Source organism: Schistocerca americana, chromosome 3, assembly GCF_021461395.2.
Source record: "Schistocerca americana isolate TAMUIC-IGC-003095 chromosome 3, iqSchAmer2.1, whole genome shotgun sequence".
Classification (NCBI taxonomy): Eukaryota; Metazoa; Arthropoda; class Insecta; order Orthoptera; family Acrididae; genus Schistocerca; species Schistocerca americana.
The window spans coordinates 979375697-979396273 of NC_060121.1; the positions used below are offsets into that span (position 1 = coordinate 979375697).

The following is a 20577-nucleotide window of genomic DNA, read 5'->3' on the forward strand; positions in this document are numbered from 1 at the left end:
CCACCCGTCCTAAACATCTGAGTGTCTCAGTCTATATCTGGTAAATTGAAATCTCCACCTAAGACTATAACATGCTGAGAAAATTTATGTGAAATGTATTCCAAATTTTCTCTCAGTTGTTCTGCCACTAATGCTGCTGAGTCGGGAGGTCGGTAAAAGGAGCCAATTATTAACCTAGTTCGGTTGTTGAGTGTAACCTCCACCCATAATAATTCACAGGAACTATCCACTTCTACTTCACTACAGGATAAACTACTACTAACAGCGACGAACACTCCACCACCGGTTGCATGCAATCTATCCTTTCTAAACACCGTCTGTACCTTTGTAAAAATTTCGGCAGAATTTATCTCTGGCTTAAGCCAGCTTTCTGTACCTATAACGATTTCAGCTTCGGTGCTTTCTATCAGCGCTTGAAGTTCTGGTACTTTACCAACGCAGCTTCGACAGTTGACAATTACAATACCGATTGCTGCTTGGTCCCCGCATGTCCTGACTTTGCCCCGCACCCGTTGAGGCTGTTGCCCTTTCTGTACTTGCCCAAGGCCATCTAACCTAAAAAACCGCCCAGCCCACGCCACACAACCCCTGCTACCCGTGTAGCCGCTTGTTGCTTTCGTGATGCACGTTAAGCTTTTGGGACGAAATATAAACGGTAACTGAATACCGTAAAAGGTTATTGGATGAGGAATTCCGTTTTATGAAGACACGTTTGGAGTTTTGTTTTACCGAGACATGTTTCAACATTTTTTGTGCTCTCTTCAGTGGATTACTTTATCTTCTTTCTTACATGAAGCTATCGAATGTTAGTGCTGGTACACAATATACAACTTAGTATGGCGGCGAAAATACTGAACAAGTTCGAAAAATCGCAGAAAATTCCTGTGAAATGACAAAAGTGGTAGAAATCAGTATGTTACCATACCACAAACAAAGGGGACAAAAACATCAAAGCCATGACAAGTTGCAGATTGTGTAGCCGACTCACTGCTACCAACATTAACATTCAATAGCTTCATGCGAGAAAGGAAATAAGGCAATCCACTGAAGATACCACAAAAAGTGCTGAAACATGTCTGGGTAAAACAATACTCAAAAGGTATCTTGCATTAGGAGGAATTCGTCATCTAACTTTCTTAGCAAGCATGGGAATAAGAAGAACTGCAACACCAAAAGGTGATCGTACAAGTTCAATCCACACAACTTTTTCTTACCTTTCTTTTTACATTTACATTAATAGTGGTCGAAAATTGTGTTTTCTAGCTGTCGCTGGTCTTCGGTAAAGGTGGCGGCTCTGGTCCCTGTCCTTTCCGTATAAAACATAAAAATTTAACATTTTGTAATTATTTCACAAATTGTAATGGGTAAAAACCCTTTAATTGTAATTTGAAAGAAATATTTATCTTACAGACAGCAGCGTGACCGAAATGCAGTCGCACTATCTAGTCCATATGATTTCAAGTATCATATGTCTGATGTAGGCGTGAGGCCCCTAGGCAACAAGTGTGAAAGTTGTGTTCGAAGGGCTAAAACTGCCCTGGAAGAATGTTCCTCCTGGTCCCGGAGGGTTGGGAATCTAGCGTCTCTTACTGGTTCACCGTCCCATCAGATTAAATGCAGTTTGGTGGGCGGTGTCCAACCCAGTGAGTGTCTGATTCGATTATGGGCCTCAAAGAGTATGTGTTTGTTCCACACGCCAATTCCGTCTGGGGCGTTTACCGATAAGGTTTCCAGTAGCAAAGGCATGCTGCGCTATGTTGAGTACTCTGCTTTTTATTGGCCCTGAGAGGTGCAGACTCCGATTTCTCGATTTCTCAAGTTCCGTTAGCTCTATTCCACTGTCTTGGTGGCCGTTTGTCGATCGGTTCTGTCAATCTGTCTATCGGTACAACAGACAAAACATCTGATTATCTTAAACTGTCTGCGACGTTCTGGTAGCATATCAATCACTACCGCGATGTGTGTGTTCTTCTGATTGCTGAACATGATCGCTTCGAACCTATTATTACGCACATTGAGGAAAATTGTAGCAATTATCACAAAATGGCTCTGAGCAGTATGGGACTCAACATCCGTGGTCATAAGTCCCCTAGTACTTAGAACTAATTAAACCTAACTAACCTAAGGACATCACACACATCCATGCCCGAGGCAGGATTCGAACCTGCGACCGTAGCAGTCGCGCGGTTTCTGACTGAGCGCCTAGAACCGCTCGGTCACCGCGGCCGGCCACTAATTACCACACCAACAATCTGTCTATCATCACAGGACAAGAGTCACAGTTAACTTTAACAATTTTCATATGACATTTATAGATCATTTGTTAAATAATTCCTATTATACCTTAATGGGTTATTTACACAACGTAGAACAATCGTTTGTAAAAATGTAACACATATTTGTGATACAATACCCACTTCATTCTACAATATACTTTCTATAATACACATTCTTACTGGAAAATCTTACATGTAGATCTGTGTGATAATAGTAATAATTTTTCTTCTTCCTCATAATGAGGGGGGATAACCAACTGGTTTTAACAACCGATTGTCCAGTCTACAATTTTTTGTTCAGTTGTTTTTTTTCAGTCAAATGAAACAACCAATAATTGAATGTAGTCTCTGCGACCATGTAAGCTGTATCAGTGTTGTCACTCAATCTCAATGTTTGAATTGTTTCACTTAATGTGAGACAGCTGACTGACAAGTCTCTGATGGTTACATCAGCCATATTAATGTTTTCACTCAGTCTCTGGGTTTGAGAGATTTCATGTGCATACTCTTTCAGTCTTTTCGGTTATACATGAATCACAACTAATTTTGCCAACTTCTTTAGAGAAAAATAATGTAATTTATCTCAAGGAAAGCTGAAAAAAGGATATTTCTTAAAATGAAGCATTTTTAAAATTTAAGTATTCATTTACTTAAATATGCATTTTTCGTCCTTCTAGTATTAAATATGGATGTTTGGTGGGTTTTAATTGGTTAATGATTGGTGCTACAAGATAAAATTATGTAGAACTAAATAAACAATCACTTTTTTATTTAAATTTACTGAAACTCTATTTCCTCTGGTTTGCACCAATCAGCAATCATCCTATTTTGGTACATGCTGAGGTGACGTGAACATAAAACATATAATGTCAATTGCTGGAAGCTTTTTTTGCGAGAAATATTTGTTAATTTTCTTTGTATTTCTTTAATTAATATAGATTCAGACTATGAATCATCTTTGCAGAGACTTTAAATCTCACTGAGTTTGCCTTGAGGATTATTTTCTAATCAGTCATAAGGTTTATTCCATCCTCACACCACTGAGCATTTCGGAATTCTGAAACCAAACACAGACTTCACTATTAAGAAAATGCCTCTTCATAAACATGGATGAAGAGCCAAACTAATAGTTAGTAAATGCACTCAATAAAAATCAGATGTCGGGACGACAACAATGGTGATGACAAGTGATAACAGAGTTGAGTCAACAATAAGGGTTAAATAGTGGCATAACAATGGAATGTTCACACTCAAAATGGAATGCATTGTTTTCCAACAACCAACTGAATAGATTCCTTTGATTCAGTTGTTCCCATCACTACTTCCTCATCTGAATATACATTTTATTGCTCAGGAATATCTACTCAGTTTTTCAGAGTTACAAAGATTCAAAGATTGAAGTGTATGGGAATAACGAAAGTTGTAAGGTGAATTGGAATATATATATATATATATATATATATATATATATATATATATATATATATATATATATATAACATAGTGTGTGTGTGTCTCATAATGGAACATTCATTACCCTATTAAGCTTAATTTGTTTCGAGTATGAACATACTAAAATACTAAAGAATATTGTGCACTATCGATAAATTATTGTTAATCTTGAAATGTAACCATTTAAATGTCCGAATGTATAAGTAAAGTTTTCATTGTGTCTTTTCTTTGTATTAAGCTTACAGCTCTAATATTGTTCTACTACAACTACAACTACTACTGTGATTAGTACTTACAGGAGACTTGTATTTTTTTGGTGACAGTTGGTTCCCCGAGTCTCCACGCTGGCTGGCGTGCAGGGGTCGCGAGCAGGAGGCGCTGGCTGTTCTGCGTCGCATAGCAGCCACCAACGGCTCCACGGTGCCTCCGTTCGCCTTGCAGGTGATCCAGACCGTGGGCAAGAGCAAGACAGACAGGAGGGGCTTCCTCGGCATCTTCTCCAGCTGGAACGTCTTCAGGAACACAGTAATCCTCATTGTTGCCAGGTGACTTACCAAACAATTTTCCAACTCGTCATTGTTCTACTAGAACCCAGCAGCTTATGGGTGGTACACATTATCTGCAGCCTCTTCAAATTTCTAGTTCAAGGGGAAGGCGAAGGTGTCACGAAACTTGTGAAACCTTCCTAATTTTCTTCCAGTCTATTCGGGACCAAAAATGACCAAAATTATGTTTTGTCACCAGGTGACAACTTCTGACTACAGTGCTGCATGTCTGATGTTTTCTCCAGTACCGTGGCGGTCGTGGAGTTACCAATGCACTAGCAATCTGCACTTTATTTATTGACTGATGCCTCCATACAGCAATACAGTTAGCAATGCCATGGTGCGGCCACTGTGACATGGGCAGTGTGTGGAGGTGGAGCGCAGAAGCAGCACAACAGCAGCTGACAGCGCTGTATGTGATGTGTCAGCTTATAACATATCTATACTTTACTGTACATGTAAGGTTTCTATCGTGTCCACCCATTCGTCTAATACAGGGTGCCTAGGAAGCTGTTTTCTCGGATACCTAGACATCAACTCAAGCAAATCTTATTAATGGAGTTTACTACAGTAAATTAAATTGACAGTACTTAACTTTGCCTTTGTCACAAATAGGTGTCGCAACCAATTGGCGACACATATATATATCGAAGGACATTGATTATTTGCAACTCCCAAGAAAGCAATTTGTGTAGATCACAAGTCACGGCTGATCGTTTGGATCACGGCCCGTCTTCTAGTGGGGCTGTGGCTATGCAGAGTGGCGCTTATACTCACTGTGTCACCCTAGTGAGCGTGCTAATGGCTGATGTCGTCTCACAGTCCTCTCTGCTGTATCATTCTTGACCGACGTGCTGGTGCTTGATGTTACACCCGATCAGTTTTAATTCTGACATACGCATATAAGATTCCACTGTTGGTGGAAACGAGGTATCGAATCCGATGAGCAATGCTTAGCGATAGAGTACAGACAGGTAAAATCTGATTGCTATTGCAAGAGTGTTTATTACTATGTAAACAATGATCGAAATGTAAAAAAATGGTAATAAATTAAAATTTCTTTGTAGTTAGCCATAATTTTAAATCCTATAATATGGTCTGAATGAATTTAAATTGCAGAATAAAACGGTCGTCAGTTCCAAAAATGAGCAAAATTTTAGTAAATGACTGTAACGTCATTGAAATCACCTGAATATTGTGTGTCAAAGACAAAACATCAACTTGACGAAATCCACCCATGCTAGCTGACATGTGAAAATCAAGTGTGACATGAACACAAAAGATGTCAATTTGGAATGAAATGGTGTTAGTTACCATAGTGGTCACCAATAACAATCAATGACCAGTAAAATTTTATGAAAACTGTGCTATGTTTGAAACATTCCCTTTTTGAACTCACTGTTATTGACTTGTGGTTAATAGCCAAACAGTTTAGATCAATCTGACTGTGTGCAACTGATAAAGGATGATCAGTTAATATTTGAATGGGAGTTGTTTTGTATCAACTCTAACAAAGTTAATTAGGATGTCAGGCAGCAATAATTGGTACAAACTTTGTTCTTAAGGTTCCATATATTTTGTCTAAACAGCACGAATGGCGCAGTTACTCCTTTCATCTGACAAAATAATAATAGTTTACTCATCACAGGCCGCCTATTAATATCGTCACATGCCAATATGCTTTTTGTAGCACTGACTGTGCAATCCTCACTGCAATCCAAATCGTTGGTGCCCGGTGCGGTTATTTGCGTAATCACGGTACACAAATGAACACTTAAACATACCAACACGTAACTCAGTTAATGCCATTTCCGTATTTGCTGGAGGTCACGCTCACGGCGTTGGGTGACACACACAGCCGTTAAACAATGGTAAATGCGGTCAGCCGTCCTGCCGAAATCAGCCCTGCTCGTTTCGCAGGCAACAACTTACTGTTTCAGAGTCTCAACACTGACTACTTTCTGGCGCATTCGGCTCTCGACTATGGATAGTACCTACTGTTCTTCATACGTAAGGGGCAGTTGACCCCTTACAACCCCACCTCCCCCCCCCCCCAATGCCAAATGGACCTCTTTGAAACTGGAGATAGAAAAGAACATAGACAGAGTTAACAGTGATAGAAAGTGAATAACTATATACATTCAAGAACAATGAAATTTTCAAACTGAATGGTAAATCCTCTGACTCCGGTTGTAAACTGCCCCTACAAAACAGATTACAGCTCAATTACAAACTATACGAATGACACAACTAAAAATTGTAATTTGTAGAAACAATACTATCACATATAGATTATAACAAAACGCCTCACTACCATAATTTATTAACTATACAACGCTGGATGTCTATTGAATCATATTGTAACAAAACTATTTTCATTTTGGTTCATCTCTGTGAGGTTTGCTGTGCAGAATACAACGGAAATCCTACTATATTAGCACCACACACCACAGGAAACAACTATCTCTAATTAGACTAATACCTACTTAATACAAATGCAGATAAATGACAATAATTTCATCTCTACTCACAAATGTATATATAAATCTATCGTTAGTGTGGTCATCACAGGATAAATCTCTAAAGAATTGTCTTTCTCATTTGTTACAAATTGTGTTTCCTGCTTTTGAGCGTCTGTTATTCCCACAGTTCATAGAATGCTCCATATCTAGGTCATATTAATACACTCTACAATATTCTAAACACTAATACTTCTCACACTATAAAGGATAACTATGTCTCAGTTCTTACATGCAATTCATCCCTTAAATATGATTAAGTCTTTTGTCATCATGAAAACCCATAATCCAGAATAGAAACAAATGTAGTAAATAAAAGACAACAACTGACACTTGAACACCAGTTCTCAAGATCTTTATTCTCCAAACACACATAATAACCAAAATCATCCATACACACTTATGTATGAGGCTGTCTAGGCCCTACTTCATCGTCCTGATTACTTCTCTCCTTCAGATTGCCTCAATCTTCACATGGATAGTAGCTCTTTATATTTTCAGTATGTTCCTTGCCATGCACTCCATCGGTTTGAGCATATTCCAACTCCAAAGTATTGTGGTGTTCGATCTTGATAATTTTATATGGTACCTCATATACATGGTTAAATTTATGTATTTCAGAATCTGTCTTCTTGGATTTAGCATGTACTTTCACCAACACTAGGTCTCCTACCCTGTAGCTTACAGGTTTCGCCGATTTATCATGTCTTTCCTGCCTCCTTTTAACATTCTCTCTCATGGTTCATTTCTACTAGTTCAAGTTTCCTTTCCCAAATTTGGTTATCTTCTTGTGGATATTCCACCAACTCACGAAAAACAGTCAGGTTCCTGATTAAGTAAGATTTCGCATGGTGCAAATCCTTTCGAATCATGTGTTAGGTGGTTCCAAATACACTCGAATTCTTCTAGGTATTCCTTCCAAGTACCGTGTTTCTTGTCAAAACAGATCAGAGACAAACGATTTAACTCCATCATCCGTTCGGCCTGGCTCGAAACCAGTTTGTATCTACAGATGGCGATCTGTTTTATTTGATGCCTATTCAACACTTACCTCCTCTTCTTGGATCGGAATTGGGATCCATTATCACTTCGGATTCGTTTCAGTGTACATGCATTGCTAAAGCGATCTTTTTCAAACTTATAAATGATGACCTTGCTGGTTGCTTTCTTTAATGGATAAAACTTCAGAAATTTAGATACTAATTTTTCTGCAACTAGAATTTGGGCGTAATTTTTTTTGCCACAGGCAAGGGACTGAACAGGTCCACTGCCACGATGTCTCTAATTGATTCTGGTATGACTGGATGCATGTAACCTTTATGTTGAACATTCGCAGCTTTAGTTTTCTGACAGGTGTCACAAGTGCTCAGCAACTTGTGTTTATGCGTATATGTTGAAGATGCTGTCCAATTTCCGTTTCTCAAGGCGTTTCTTAGGTCCATAATGGGCACTGCTATAGTGTGTGTGCCAGATTAACTAGTCTATTATATTCTCTGGTATACATAGTCTCCATCTCTCTTCATCCTCTATTTTTCTCTTGTACAGTATTCCCTGGTGGATATAACAGTATATCCTAATCTTTTCTTTACCAGCACATCTATACTTATTCTTGATTAATTTCAGTTTTTCGTCCTGGTTCTGCTCTCTACGTGTGTTCCTCAAGAACCTCTTCACAAAATCTTCATGCTGTACTCCCTTCATTATATTTACCTGAACTTCTCCGTCTTCTGGTCCTCTCACACCTGTTCCCCAAGGATCGAGTGGCTGCCTTGATAATGCATCAGGTACAGTACATGACTTACCTGGCTGGCTTGTATATCACTTTGCATTCATGATCTTGCAATGCAATTTTATCAACCAGCTGTGTTTCAGTTTACTTGTGGTTAAGAATGTTAGGGCTTTGTGGACCGTGACCACCTTTACATGTCATCCTGTTAGATAATAACGAAATCGCTTAAAAGCCCACACAATAGACAGTACCCCTTCCTCCATAATGCTGTATCTCCTTTGCCATGCATTCAAGCTTCTGCTTTATAACCTTGCTCTCTCCTTCTTTCTCTATCTGGTTTAAATGTATGCCTAGTCCATAATCTGAGCTACCCACTCCCAAATAAAAGTCTCTAGAGAAATCAGGATGGCATAATATATCTGCATTACACAATGCTTCTTTAATCCTTTCAAATTCTTCTTGACATTCATCATTCCAATGCCAGGTCATTTTGGCTTTAGTAAGTGTTCTCAAATGGTTCAAATGGCTCTGAGCACTATGGAACTCAACTTCTGAGGTCAATAGTCCCTTAGAACTTAGAACTAGTTAAACCTAACTAACCTAAGGACATCACACACATTCATGCCCGAGGCAGGATTCGAACCTGCGACCGTAGCGGTCGCACGGCTCCAGACTGTAGCGCCTAGAACCGCTCGGCCACACCGGCCGGCAAGTGTTCTCAATTTTGGGGCAGTGAGTACAGGTTCTTTCAGGAATTTTCGATAGAGCTCACATACGCCGAAGAATGCTCTCAGTTGCCTTTTTTTTAAGGTCTGGAAATTGCCTAATTGTCTCGAGTTTACTTGGATCAGGATAAATACCCTCTTCCGTAATTATGAAGCCAAGAATTTTATCTGGCATTTACCAAATTCTGTCTTACCTAAGTTTGCTGTTACCCTAGCTTTCTGAAACGCCTGCAAGACTCCCTCAAGTGTCTCTATATGTTCTTCCCATGTCTCAGTTGCAATTAATATATCGTCTACGTAAACAGTAAACTTCTTAAGTAATTCTTCACCCAAAATATTGTCCAATGCCCTAACAAATTCCAAGACCGATACATTAAGCCCAAATGGCTTGGAATGTATACCTCAGAGAAAGACTGGATAGTGAAGGGGGAGGCGTGTTTATAGCGATAAGAAGTGCAATAATATTAAAGGAAATTGACGGAGGTCTGAAATGTGAAATACTTTGGGGAAAGGTAACGGTTAAAGCAGGCTCAAACATGGCAATTCGATGTCTCTATAGGCCCTCTGGCTCAGCAGCTGTTGTGGCAGAACACCTGAGGGAAAATTTGGAAAATATTTCTAGTAGATTTCCCGACCATGTTATAGTTTTGTGTGGAGATTTTAATTTACCAGATATATACTAGGAGACTCAAACGTTTATAACAGGTGGCAGGGATAAAGAATTTTTTTAAGTGCATTATCTGAATACTACCTTGAGCAGTTAAACAGAGAACCGACTCGTGGCGATAACATATTAGACCTTCTGGTGACAAATAGATCCAAACTATTAGTAACAGTTAATGCAGAACAGGGAAACAGCGATCACATAGCGGTTTCAGCATCGGTGATTTCAGCCATAAATAGAACTATTAATAAAGGTAGGAAGATTTTTCTATTTAGCAAAAGTGACAAAAAGCAGATTTCAGAGTACTTGATGGCTCAACACAGAAGTTCTATCTCAAGTACAGATGTACAGATAGTGCTGAGGATCAGTGGACAAAGTTCAAAACCATCGTACAATATGCATTAGAAGAGTATGTGCCAAGCAAGATCGTAAGAGATGGAAAAGAGTCACCATGGTACAACAACCGAGTTAGAAAACTGCTACGGAAGCAAAGGGAACTTCACAGCAAACGTAAACATAGACAAAGCCTTGCAGACAAACGAAAATTACACGAAGCAAAATGTAGCGTGAGGAGGGTTATGCGAGAGGCGTTCAACGAATTCAAAAGTAAAGTTCTATGTACTGACTTGGCAGAAAATCCTACGAAATTTTGGTCTTACGTCAAAGCGGTAGGTGGATCAAAACAAAATGTCCAGACACTCTGTGACCAAAATGGTATTGAAACAGAGGATGACAGACTAAAGGCCGAAATACGAAATGTCTTTTTCCAAAGCCGTTTCACAGAGGAAGACAGCACTGTAGTTCCTACTCTAGATCGTCACACAGATGACAGAATGGTAGATACCGAAATAGATGAAAGATGGATAGAAAAACAATTAAAATCGCTCAAAGGAGGAATGGACGCTGGACCTGATGGGATACCAGTTTGATTTTACTCAGAGTACGCGAAGGAACTTGCCCCCCTTCTTGCAGTGGTGTACCGTAGGTCTCTAGGAGAGCATAGCGTTCCAAAAGATTGGAAAAGGGCATAGGTCATCCCCGTTTTCAAGAAGGGACGTCGAACAGATGTGCAGAACTATAAACCTATACCTCTAACGTCGATTAGTTGTAGAATTTTGGAACACCTATTATGTTCGAGTATAATGACTTTTCTGGAGACTAGAAATCTACTCTGTAGGAATCAGCATGGGTTTCGAAAAAGACGATCGTGTGAAACTCAGCTCGCGCTATTCGTCCACGAGACTCACACGGCCATAGACATGGGTTCCCAGGTAGATGCCGTGTTTCTTGACTTCTGCAAGGCGTTTGATACAGTTCCCCACAGTCATTTAATGAACAAAGTAAGAGCATATGGACTATCAGACCAATTATGCGATTGGATTGAAGAGATCCTAGATAACAGGATGCAGCATGTCTTTCTCAGTGGAGAGAATTCTTCTGAAATAAGAGCGATTTCAAGTGTGCCAAAGGGGAATGTCGTAGGACTGTTGCTATTTACAACATATATAAATTACCTTGTGAATAACATCAGAAGTTCACCAAGGCTTTTGCGGATGATGCTCTAGTATATTAAGAGGTTGTAACAATGAAAAATTGTGTTGAAATTCTGGAGGATCTGCAACAAACTGACGCATGGTGCAGGTAATGGCAATTGAATCTAAATGTAGACAAGTGTAATGTCCTGCAAATACATAGAAAGAAATATCCTTTATCATTTAGCTACAACATAGCAGATCAGCAACTGGAAGCAGTTAATTATATAAATCATCTGGGAGTAGGCATTAGGAGTGATTTAAAATGGAATGACCATTTAAAATTAATCGTCAGTAAAGTTGATGCCAGACTGAGATTCATTGGAAGAATCCTAAGGAAATGAAATCCGAAAACAAAGGAAGTAGGTTACAGTACACTTGTTCGCCCACTGGTTGGATACTGCTCACCGATGTGGGATCCATACCAGATAGGATTGATAGAAGAGATAGAGAAGATCCAAAGGAGAGCAGCACGCTTCGTTACAGGATCATTTAGTAATCGTGATAGCATTACGGAGATAACAGATAAGTTCCAGTGGAAGACTCTGCAAGAGAGACGCTCAGTTGCTTGATACAGGCTTTTGTTGAAGTTTCGAGAACATGCCTTCACCGAGGAGTCAAGCAGTATATTGCTCCCTCCTGCGTATATCTCGCAAAGAGACCATGAGGATAAAATCAGAGAGATTAGAGCCCACACAGAGGCATACTGACAATCTTTCTATCCATGAACATTACGAGACGGGAATAGAAGGGAGAACCGATAGAGGTACTCAAGGTACCCTCCGCCACACAACGTCAGGTGGCTTGCGGAGTATGGATGCAGATGTAGATGTAGATGGCAATACTCTAAAATGATAACTTCTGCCAGGTTACATGAAGGCAGTATACTGACGTGACTCAGAGGTCAGAGGTATTTGCCAGTATCCTGTGCGCAAGTCAATGCTACTAAGCATCTTTGCACCCCGAAACCTTTGGATTAATTGTTCTATCGTTTTTGGCTTGTCTTGATCTGGTTCAATGATTTTATTTACTGTACATGCATCCAAAACTATTCCCACTTTCCCATGTTTCTTGTTTACCACAAATAATGGACTGTTGTATTGGTCTTGGTTCTCTCAATAACCCCAAGGTCAACGATTCTTTGTATTTCCTCTTCTACTGCTTGCCATTTAGCGTGAGGGATGGAGTATTGTTTTGAAAGGCTTGTGTTCCTTAATTTTCAATTTACATTCTACCTCTTTCATGATTCCTGGCTGCTGAGAGAAAACTTTGCTGTGCTTATGTGAGATCTCTGGTAACCTCTTCCGAATCTCTTCATCCAAATTTGTCATATATTCTAGTTTCTTGCCTGTAGCATCTTCACTAGGTTGATCTGTTTGTGCTAATCCCTCGTAGAATATCAATACTTGCTCATCAACCGATTGTTCTTCTGTAGGCCCACCACATAACACAAATTCACCTGTCAGAACTCTTCTGACTTCTAACTTTCTACCAAGGTCAGTTCTCTCATTTCTCCTGTCCTCTCCTTTTACACTCACTGTGCATTCATCGAAATTTATGATTGCTTCTACTTCATTTAGCCAGTAAATTCCCAAAATAACTGTATGGTATCACCAAAAATGTCGCTTTATATGCTTCTCCCTCTACTTCAAACCCAGTCATTGCTTATTCCTTAATGGGCTTACTTTTGGCACCTACAGCATTTGCAACTCGGACATCATTTATGTGATAACTACGTAAGGTGGCGTTAGTATTCAGTATCTGGTCATATAGCTTTCGAAACATAGCATGCACTTCACTCCGAGTGTCAACTAAAGCATCAACATCTAGTCCACACATCTTTATCCTGACTACAATTGGACCTCATCAGGAGTGGAGTCTAGTTTACTTTTTCCTTTCTTCCTGATCTTAGACCTCACTATTTATTCGCCTGCCACCTTCTCTTTCATATTCCCTTGTATTTTCATCTCTTCTGGAAAGGCCTTGGAACTGATGTCCATTTCCATGGGCCCTACTTCCATGATAGTCTCCTCTTCCTCAGTTGAATGATTGATTATTAAACTGATTCCATTGGTAATTGTCTTCTTTTTGGCCCTGCTCACCTGCTTGATTATTCTCTTATCCACACGTGTGCTCCAGTATCTCCATCAGGGCTCCTCTATCTTTAAACTTCTGAATATTTTGACCAGTACTTCTTTAGAAATTGTCCTTTAAACTGCTCATAACTACTAACTTTATCTTTTTTCTTCACTCCATTCTATCTATTGCAAACCGAATTTTGTCTTTGTCTCGAAAATGTGTTGGAAAAATGTCTCTCAACCATTTCATAAAAATCTTCAGGTGCAGCACTCCCTTTGGCTTATATTTTTGTCCCACATGAACTTGTGGATGACGATTATCACCAAACATGGATGTTATCACTTTACCTTCTCCTATAGCTAGTGTTGCATAACCAATTTTTCTGTCAGTCTCCTCAGTTTTCGTTTCTGATTGTTGGATTTCGCTTTGTAAATGTTGTATGTCCTGTGCAATCCTCCTGTTATCTTCGCCCCTCTGCAATGTTATTGCGCTTTGTATATTTTGAGCTAATTCAGTCTGTTTGTTGGCTACTCCCTAAATAGCTACTTAACATTGCTGTTGCTTCTGCATTATCTCTTCGATCTTTCCCCCTAATTCTTCTTTAACTTCTTGAACCTCTTCATGGGCTTTCTCAGTTATCTCTTCTCCCATCTTCTTTGCATCTTTTTAGAGCAGGTTTATGCCCTGCTGGAATCTGCCTTCTCCCTCCTTGCAGTCTTTCCTCACCTATTCCTTATAATTCTGTAATTGTCTGTTAAAAATTTCATGCTCTTGTAGTGTCATTTCAATTTCCTCATTGACAATGTCAATCTTTTCTTGGGTTTTTCTATTGGTTCCCTCGATTTTCTGATTGGTGGTCCTGATTTCCTTATTACTGGCTTCAGTCTTTTCTTGGGTCATTTTACTGTGTTCCTTGATTTCCTGATTGGTATCCTCCATTTTCCAATTGGTGGCTTCAATCTTGGCATCAATTTTTTTCTAATATCGCCAGTAGCACATATTTCTGTCTGCCCACTACAATGTTTACTACAGGTTTAATTGGTATCTTGAGGTAATTGGTGGAATGAGATAATGGACTTTCTATTGATAGTCCACAGCCACTGATTCCTGAATCAACTCTATCCTCCTGTCCTATCTCCTTCTTCCCAGATTCTACCTCCATAATCTCTTGCTTGATTTCAGTAGACATGTTTGGTTACATATATTACATACAGGCAACACTATAAATTAACCCTTGGGTAACCTAAGACTCTCGACCACCTGACAATTAAAACAAAATAATGACAGCAGTACTTCAACTAGCTCAAAACAGAAACAGTACCTGTTTGCACTGGATATATAAAAAACTTCACCAATTTATCTGAATTAAACACCAATGGTAATATTCATCACCTCACACCAAAGCATCAAAAATCAAATAACACCACCAATTAACTTATGAAACCTGTAATCAACAATTAATGCTATAGCATAAGTCTTAAAATCTATTCGCAGCTGTCTTGCTGGTGAAAACATAAAAATATATGCATACATAGACAAACTACTGCCGAGCCAGAAAATACCGAAATGGAAGGAAAAATTACTATACAATTCTTGTAGCGTTACAAAATGTGATTATATGCTCTGCAGATAGCCTAATTAAATTATTATTGCGCCAGCAGGTTGTCTCGACTCATTGCGTGATGCAAATACTTGCTGCGGAATTCAATATTCGTTGCGTGCTGTGTTAACTGGTGGCTGGAATAACCGTTATCACAGTTCCAGTTATATTTTTAAAACCGTTATTGTAACAGTTATAAATAAGTTTCAAGCTATTTTTCACTACTGAATACTCCAATGGGGTTACAGTTAAATAACGACACAAGTGGAATCCATCAGTTTAGTTATCAGTATCACTGTGAGTAGAGCAAAATGGCAGGAATGTCGTACAAATTGTGCCATAACCTTAGCTAATTAACTGCGGGTAGATTTCACTTGATGTTCGAACGATTATTAGTGTTTCATATCATATGTATGTATGTTATCACAATAGGTGTTATAAATATTATCCTCACAGCTGCAGCACAAAATGCAGAACTTCGCCACAGCACTGTTTAAGTTAAATGTTAACAATGTGCATTTTTAAGTATGAAGTAATATGTAAGCTGAATAATGCAGGTTGAATTCAAAGCTTGTGCGGTTTACTTAATAGAATAAGTGTATGGCCTTTTAATAAAATACAAAAATATACATAATGTGATAGATTCGTTTACATCTCTATGCTATCCAAGTTTTAGTTGAGATTTGGAAAACTGCTCGATTTCTTCAGCTACAACATGTGTATGAAAAGTTTGACAGTGTTAAATTTCTGGGATTACAACTCAATAATTAAGTCAGTTGGGAAGGGCATACCACAGAATTGCTGAAACGCCTAAACAAGTCTGTATTGGTAGTGAGAATGATGTCAGATGTAGGAGACATAAATAAAAAAATAAAAAAACCCATATACTTTCATTCTATTATGTCGTAAGGGATCATATTCTGGGATAACTCAACAAATCGAGCAAACGTTTTTAGCATGTAAAAGTGTGTAATAAAAATCATTTGTGGTATAAATTCAAGAACAACATGTAGAAACCTGTTTAATTCTAACCACTGCTTCCTAGTATATTTATTCCTTAATGAAATTTGTTGCAAGTATTTCGAACCAACAGCTGAATACATAATATCAGCACTAGGAATACAAGCAATGATCTACATAAAGACCTAAAATCACTTACCTTGGTCCAAAAAGGGAATCCAATATTCAGGAACACACACTTTCAATAAATTGCTAGCAAGTCAGCAACCATTAAAAACTTGGTTTGAGATAAAGCACAGTTTACAGAGAGTTTGAAAGACTTTTTGATAGGCAACTCGATCTAGATGAATATCTTAACAGGGACTGTTAGACCAGCTTAAGTAAAAATTCTACTATGTATCAGTTTTGGCAACACTTGGTCACAGCAGTCAAGATCAGGTATCTGTATCTGATAAATTTATTAAACATGCATAACTATGTTTTATTCTGGCAGTGTATTAATCCTGTAAACATTAGCAGCTCCAGTTTACTATAATACATTCATGTATTTTGACAATCTCCTGACAAATGATGAGGATAATAAGTATTATATTCAAATGTTTTATGTTATACTTTGTCCTCTCCGATAGCCACCGGCTATTTCCATAGCGGTATGAAAGTATTTGTTCATTCCAGTAAACATCCTCTCTGCAAATATCACTGGGCTCTATGACCTCCAACTAGAGTCAGGAACACAGTTACTAACTTCCAGGTTACCTGTACTGGTAGCCGTTAACTTACAGAGAAGTAGAACTGTGAGCAAATAACAATAACTACCGGAGATAAATACTGACCTCATAGTTATTTCCATAGTCGCTCTAATTCCTTATGGTAACTGTATTTGTACTACCTGCCCAAACTAAATTGACAAACAAGGCGGTGGCTCAAGGGAATGACCATACATATCAATGCATGTACTGCAGCCCCTGTTAGCCACCACTCTTACATTAGCTTCATTTAACTGTTTGTGCTGAAAGTAGTGATGGCGCACGAAATAGTACACAGTTCTATTAACAGATGGCGCGCAGTCTCATAGTTATTTCCATGACCTAAAGAACACCCTCAAAATGGTCTATCCCTCTCCTTCGATGAGTTGACGCGCAAGCGTAGTAAGATCTTCGGGTCAACAGATGGCGCGAGGCACCATTGGCAGTTATTGAGATACCTGCCAGTATGAGGTGAGCGGTTATCGCAGTAACCGTTACTTCTCAGTAATCGGTTATTTCTATCAGTTAAGTTATTTTTTGCCACCTCTAGTCGCTGCCGCTGCTGTCAATGCCATTGGCTCATTATATGCGGCGACTTGGCTGACGCGTCACTGGCTGCCGGGTGCCCGGTGCAATCTGTATAGACGTTGTCGTCGAAGTTCGCTGGTCGGTGGCCAGGTGGCACTGCGGTCAGGATACTTAGTAGCTTCTCCACGAGATGTCAGCTTCGGCAGCGTGTTGGTGGCTGCTCGGTGTAGCATGTCTACGCCGTCGAAACTCTCACGTGCCTGTAACTGGTGCTGTGTCGAATTACTTCCTGACTGACGTTCTTTGACGCGGCTGCTGGGCTCCGTGCATTATTGCCTACGTATAAGATTATGGGTCCACATTAATTTTCGAGATTTTAAAACGGTTTACAGCTGGTTTCGTGCATAAAGACTGAGCACAATACTTCTTTGACACGTTTGTAATGAATACGCGATCAGTTACGTTGCGATAATTTCTACCCGTGTCTCTCGTTAATATTAACCTCGCACTGTTTTACACACGAATTTCCGTGCTTGTACTCCACAGTAGAGTTTATTAACACTGTCCCTGTCGTCCGATACTGCCAACTGATTTTAATTATTAGGTGTTAGAACGTTCTATTATCCTGCAATTACATCGTAATACAGTGTCCGAAGTTTTTTATGCATTTTCACAATGAAAACCATTTCAAAGTACCGTTTATCGAAGATGGTTTTTCTCGAAATTTCTGAATTGTTCATACATACGTAAATTAATGAGAAGTTTTGATTGCCATTTAAACTTTTGGTGATTTTCTTAATACTGCCAATGTTCTTTCGCGATAAGCACACTTCGACCATTTGTTGTTATTCTCCTCCTCTTATCGCACTGCACACTGTCCTTTCATAGAATGCCACAATGAAACACTCCCTTTTAGAACTCATCGTTATTGACTTGTGGATAACAGCCTAACAGTTTAGAATAGTTCGACCGTGTGCAGCTGATAAAAGCTGATCCGTTAATATTTGAACAGGAGTTGTTTCGTATCAAATCCAACAAAGTCAATTTGAATGTCAGGTAGCAATAATCGGTACATACTTTGTTGTTAGGGTTCTATATATATTGTCTAAACAGCACGAATGAGGAAGTTACTCTCTTCATCTGACAAAATAATAATGGTTAACTCATCAAAGGTCACCTATTAATATCGTCACACACCAGTATCCTCCATGTAGCACCAACTGCACAATCCTCACTGCAATTCAAATCGTTGGTTTCCGGCGCGGTTATCGCGTAATCACGGTATGCAAATGAACACTTAAACATACCGACAGGTCACTTAGTTAATGCCATTTCCGTATTTGCTGGAGGTCACGCCTACGGCGCTGGGTGACACACACAGCCGTTAAACAATGGTAATTGCGGTCACCCATCCCACCGAAATCCACCCTGCTCGTTTAGTAATCAACAACTTACTTTTTCGGAGTCTCAACACTGACTACTTTCTGGCGCACTCGGCTCTCGACTATCGATAGTACCTACTGCGAGCTGCGTGAGGCAAAGATATATTGTTCTCCATATGTAAGGGGCGGTTGACTCCTTAATTGTTGCGCAATTCACGAGAATGCTGTCTGCCTGAAAATATCCTTCGTGTTGAAAACTGTTTATTATTCTTTACTTTTTACTCTACAGCTGATGGTTTATCAAATAGATGCAGTAAAAACTTTCATTCATCGCAACGCCATACCTGTTTTTCACTAGCAGTGTTATTTTGATGTGTGCATAAAATATCACTTACAAAATGCAACATAAAATTCTAAAACTACTTTCACTACACAAAATTCACCATATTATTATCATAGAAACTGTACTTCAATTAAAATCACCTTTAATTTCAACAACTGATTATCTGCATTAGTAGTGCAACACTATACGAGCAATTGTCGGTACTACTATATTTTGTTGCAATAATGACTTGGTTGAAAATAAAAAGTAAATTTAATTACATCTGGCTTCTTTTTGACTGTTTTTTGCATTTATAACTTTCTTGGTATCGTGGTGAAGTGATGACTAGTGTCAATTAAGTTTCTCTCGACAAGTTCATTCTTTGACTAAATGAAGTATAATGTTCCAAGAAGTTCCTAAGATGCTAGCATGCGAATTACACATCTACGAAACACTGCAGGATCTCACTTCGCTATGCGTTGCCTGTGATGCAAAGTAGTGCTTATTATGAGTTCCATGATCGACAACAGGCTCTTTTTGATTAGTGTGCAGCTTGAATAAATCTGGCCCACACAATATTATTCATTGCTTCGAAAATCTTCTTGTGACCATGTATTGTGCCCACATACTTGCTCGACCACTTATAATTTGCCTGGCCACATATCACAACATTTTCGATGCAAAACACTCTGGCGTTTGCACTTCAACAAATACGTCCGTTCCTCCAGACAGATGCTTCGCAACTACTTCTCTGCCTTCACCACTGCGCACTCTTGCCAATGACGATATTGTTACTGTGCTTCACACAATAGAAGCTTCCCTGAGATGGTCAGCGTATTTACTACAATGATTTGACACGAATAATTCTTACTTATCCTATCAACAAAAAATAAAATTTTCATAAACACTAATAAATGAAAAAATTCATTAATAAATGTATTTACAAAAATGGTTATGCAATCGAGAAATCAAGGTAGCTGAAGTGTACGTGAGGTAGTGGGTTGTAGTGTTGCAAGCTCTCGTAAGAGAGCGCGTCAGATGAGCTGGCATGCATCACCAGCAGGTCACGGTGACTGACAGAAAGTGTGCAGGCGCTCAACGCCTGTTTTAATGTCCACTAATGATCTGCCATGACGTCATTTTTCTGCCATGATTACGTCGTCGTGTGGTCGCACCCTCAGGGCGTCCATTCATCTGTGCCTGCAGAGGTGCAGCATCACCTGTATCGCCACCTTTGGCGCTATTGTTACCTAAAGAAGCGAAACACCTATCACTCTCCTATCTCATTTACACCAGTCTATTTCTCGATCTTAGTGCATACACTGAAGCACGTGTAGAAGGCGTGGGAGCGGCTTGCTTACCTTGTCACGTGACTTTTCCCTTCTTACTCCCCCCCACCAGTTAGAGACCGACACCTGTACAGATGCTTTACAACTGCATCATTTTCAAATCTACTTGAAAATGTTCTGGATGCGAAGGCTACATTCGGTCATGAACTTAAGTAATGTATATATTAGG

General features: G+C 39.3%; 1 protein-coding gene across 1 annotated transcript in view; it reads left to right on the forward strand.

Annotated features, from left to right (window-relative positions):
• Positions 1-20577, forward strand: part of LOC124606606 (solute carrier family 22 member 7-like) — a 41054-nt gene that overhangs the window by 19869 nt on the left and 608 nt on the right. The window contains exon 4 of the mRNA XM_047138590.1: positions 4052-4273. Coding sequence (XP_046994546.1) covers positions 4052-4273 — 222 coding nt within the window. The remainder of the gene's footprint in view (positions 1-4051; positions 4274-20577) is intronic.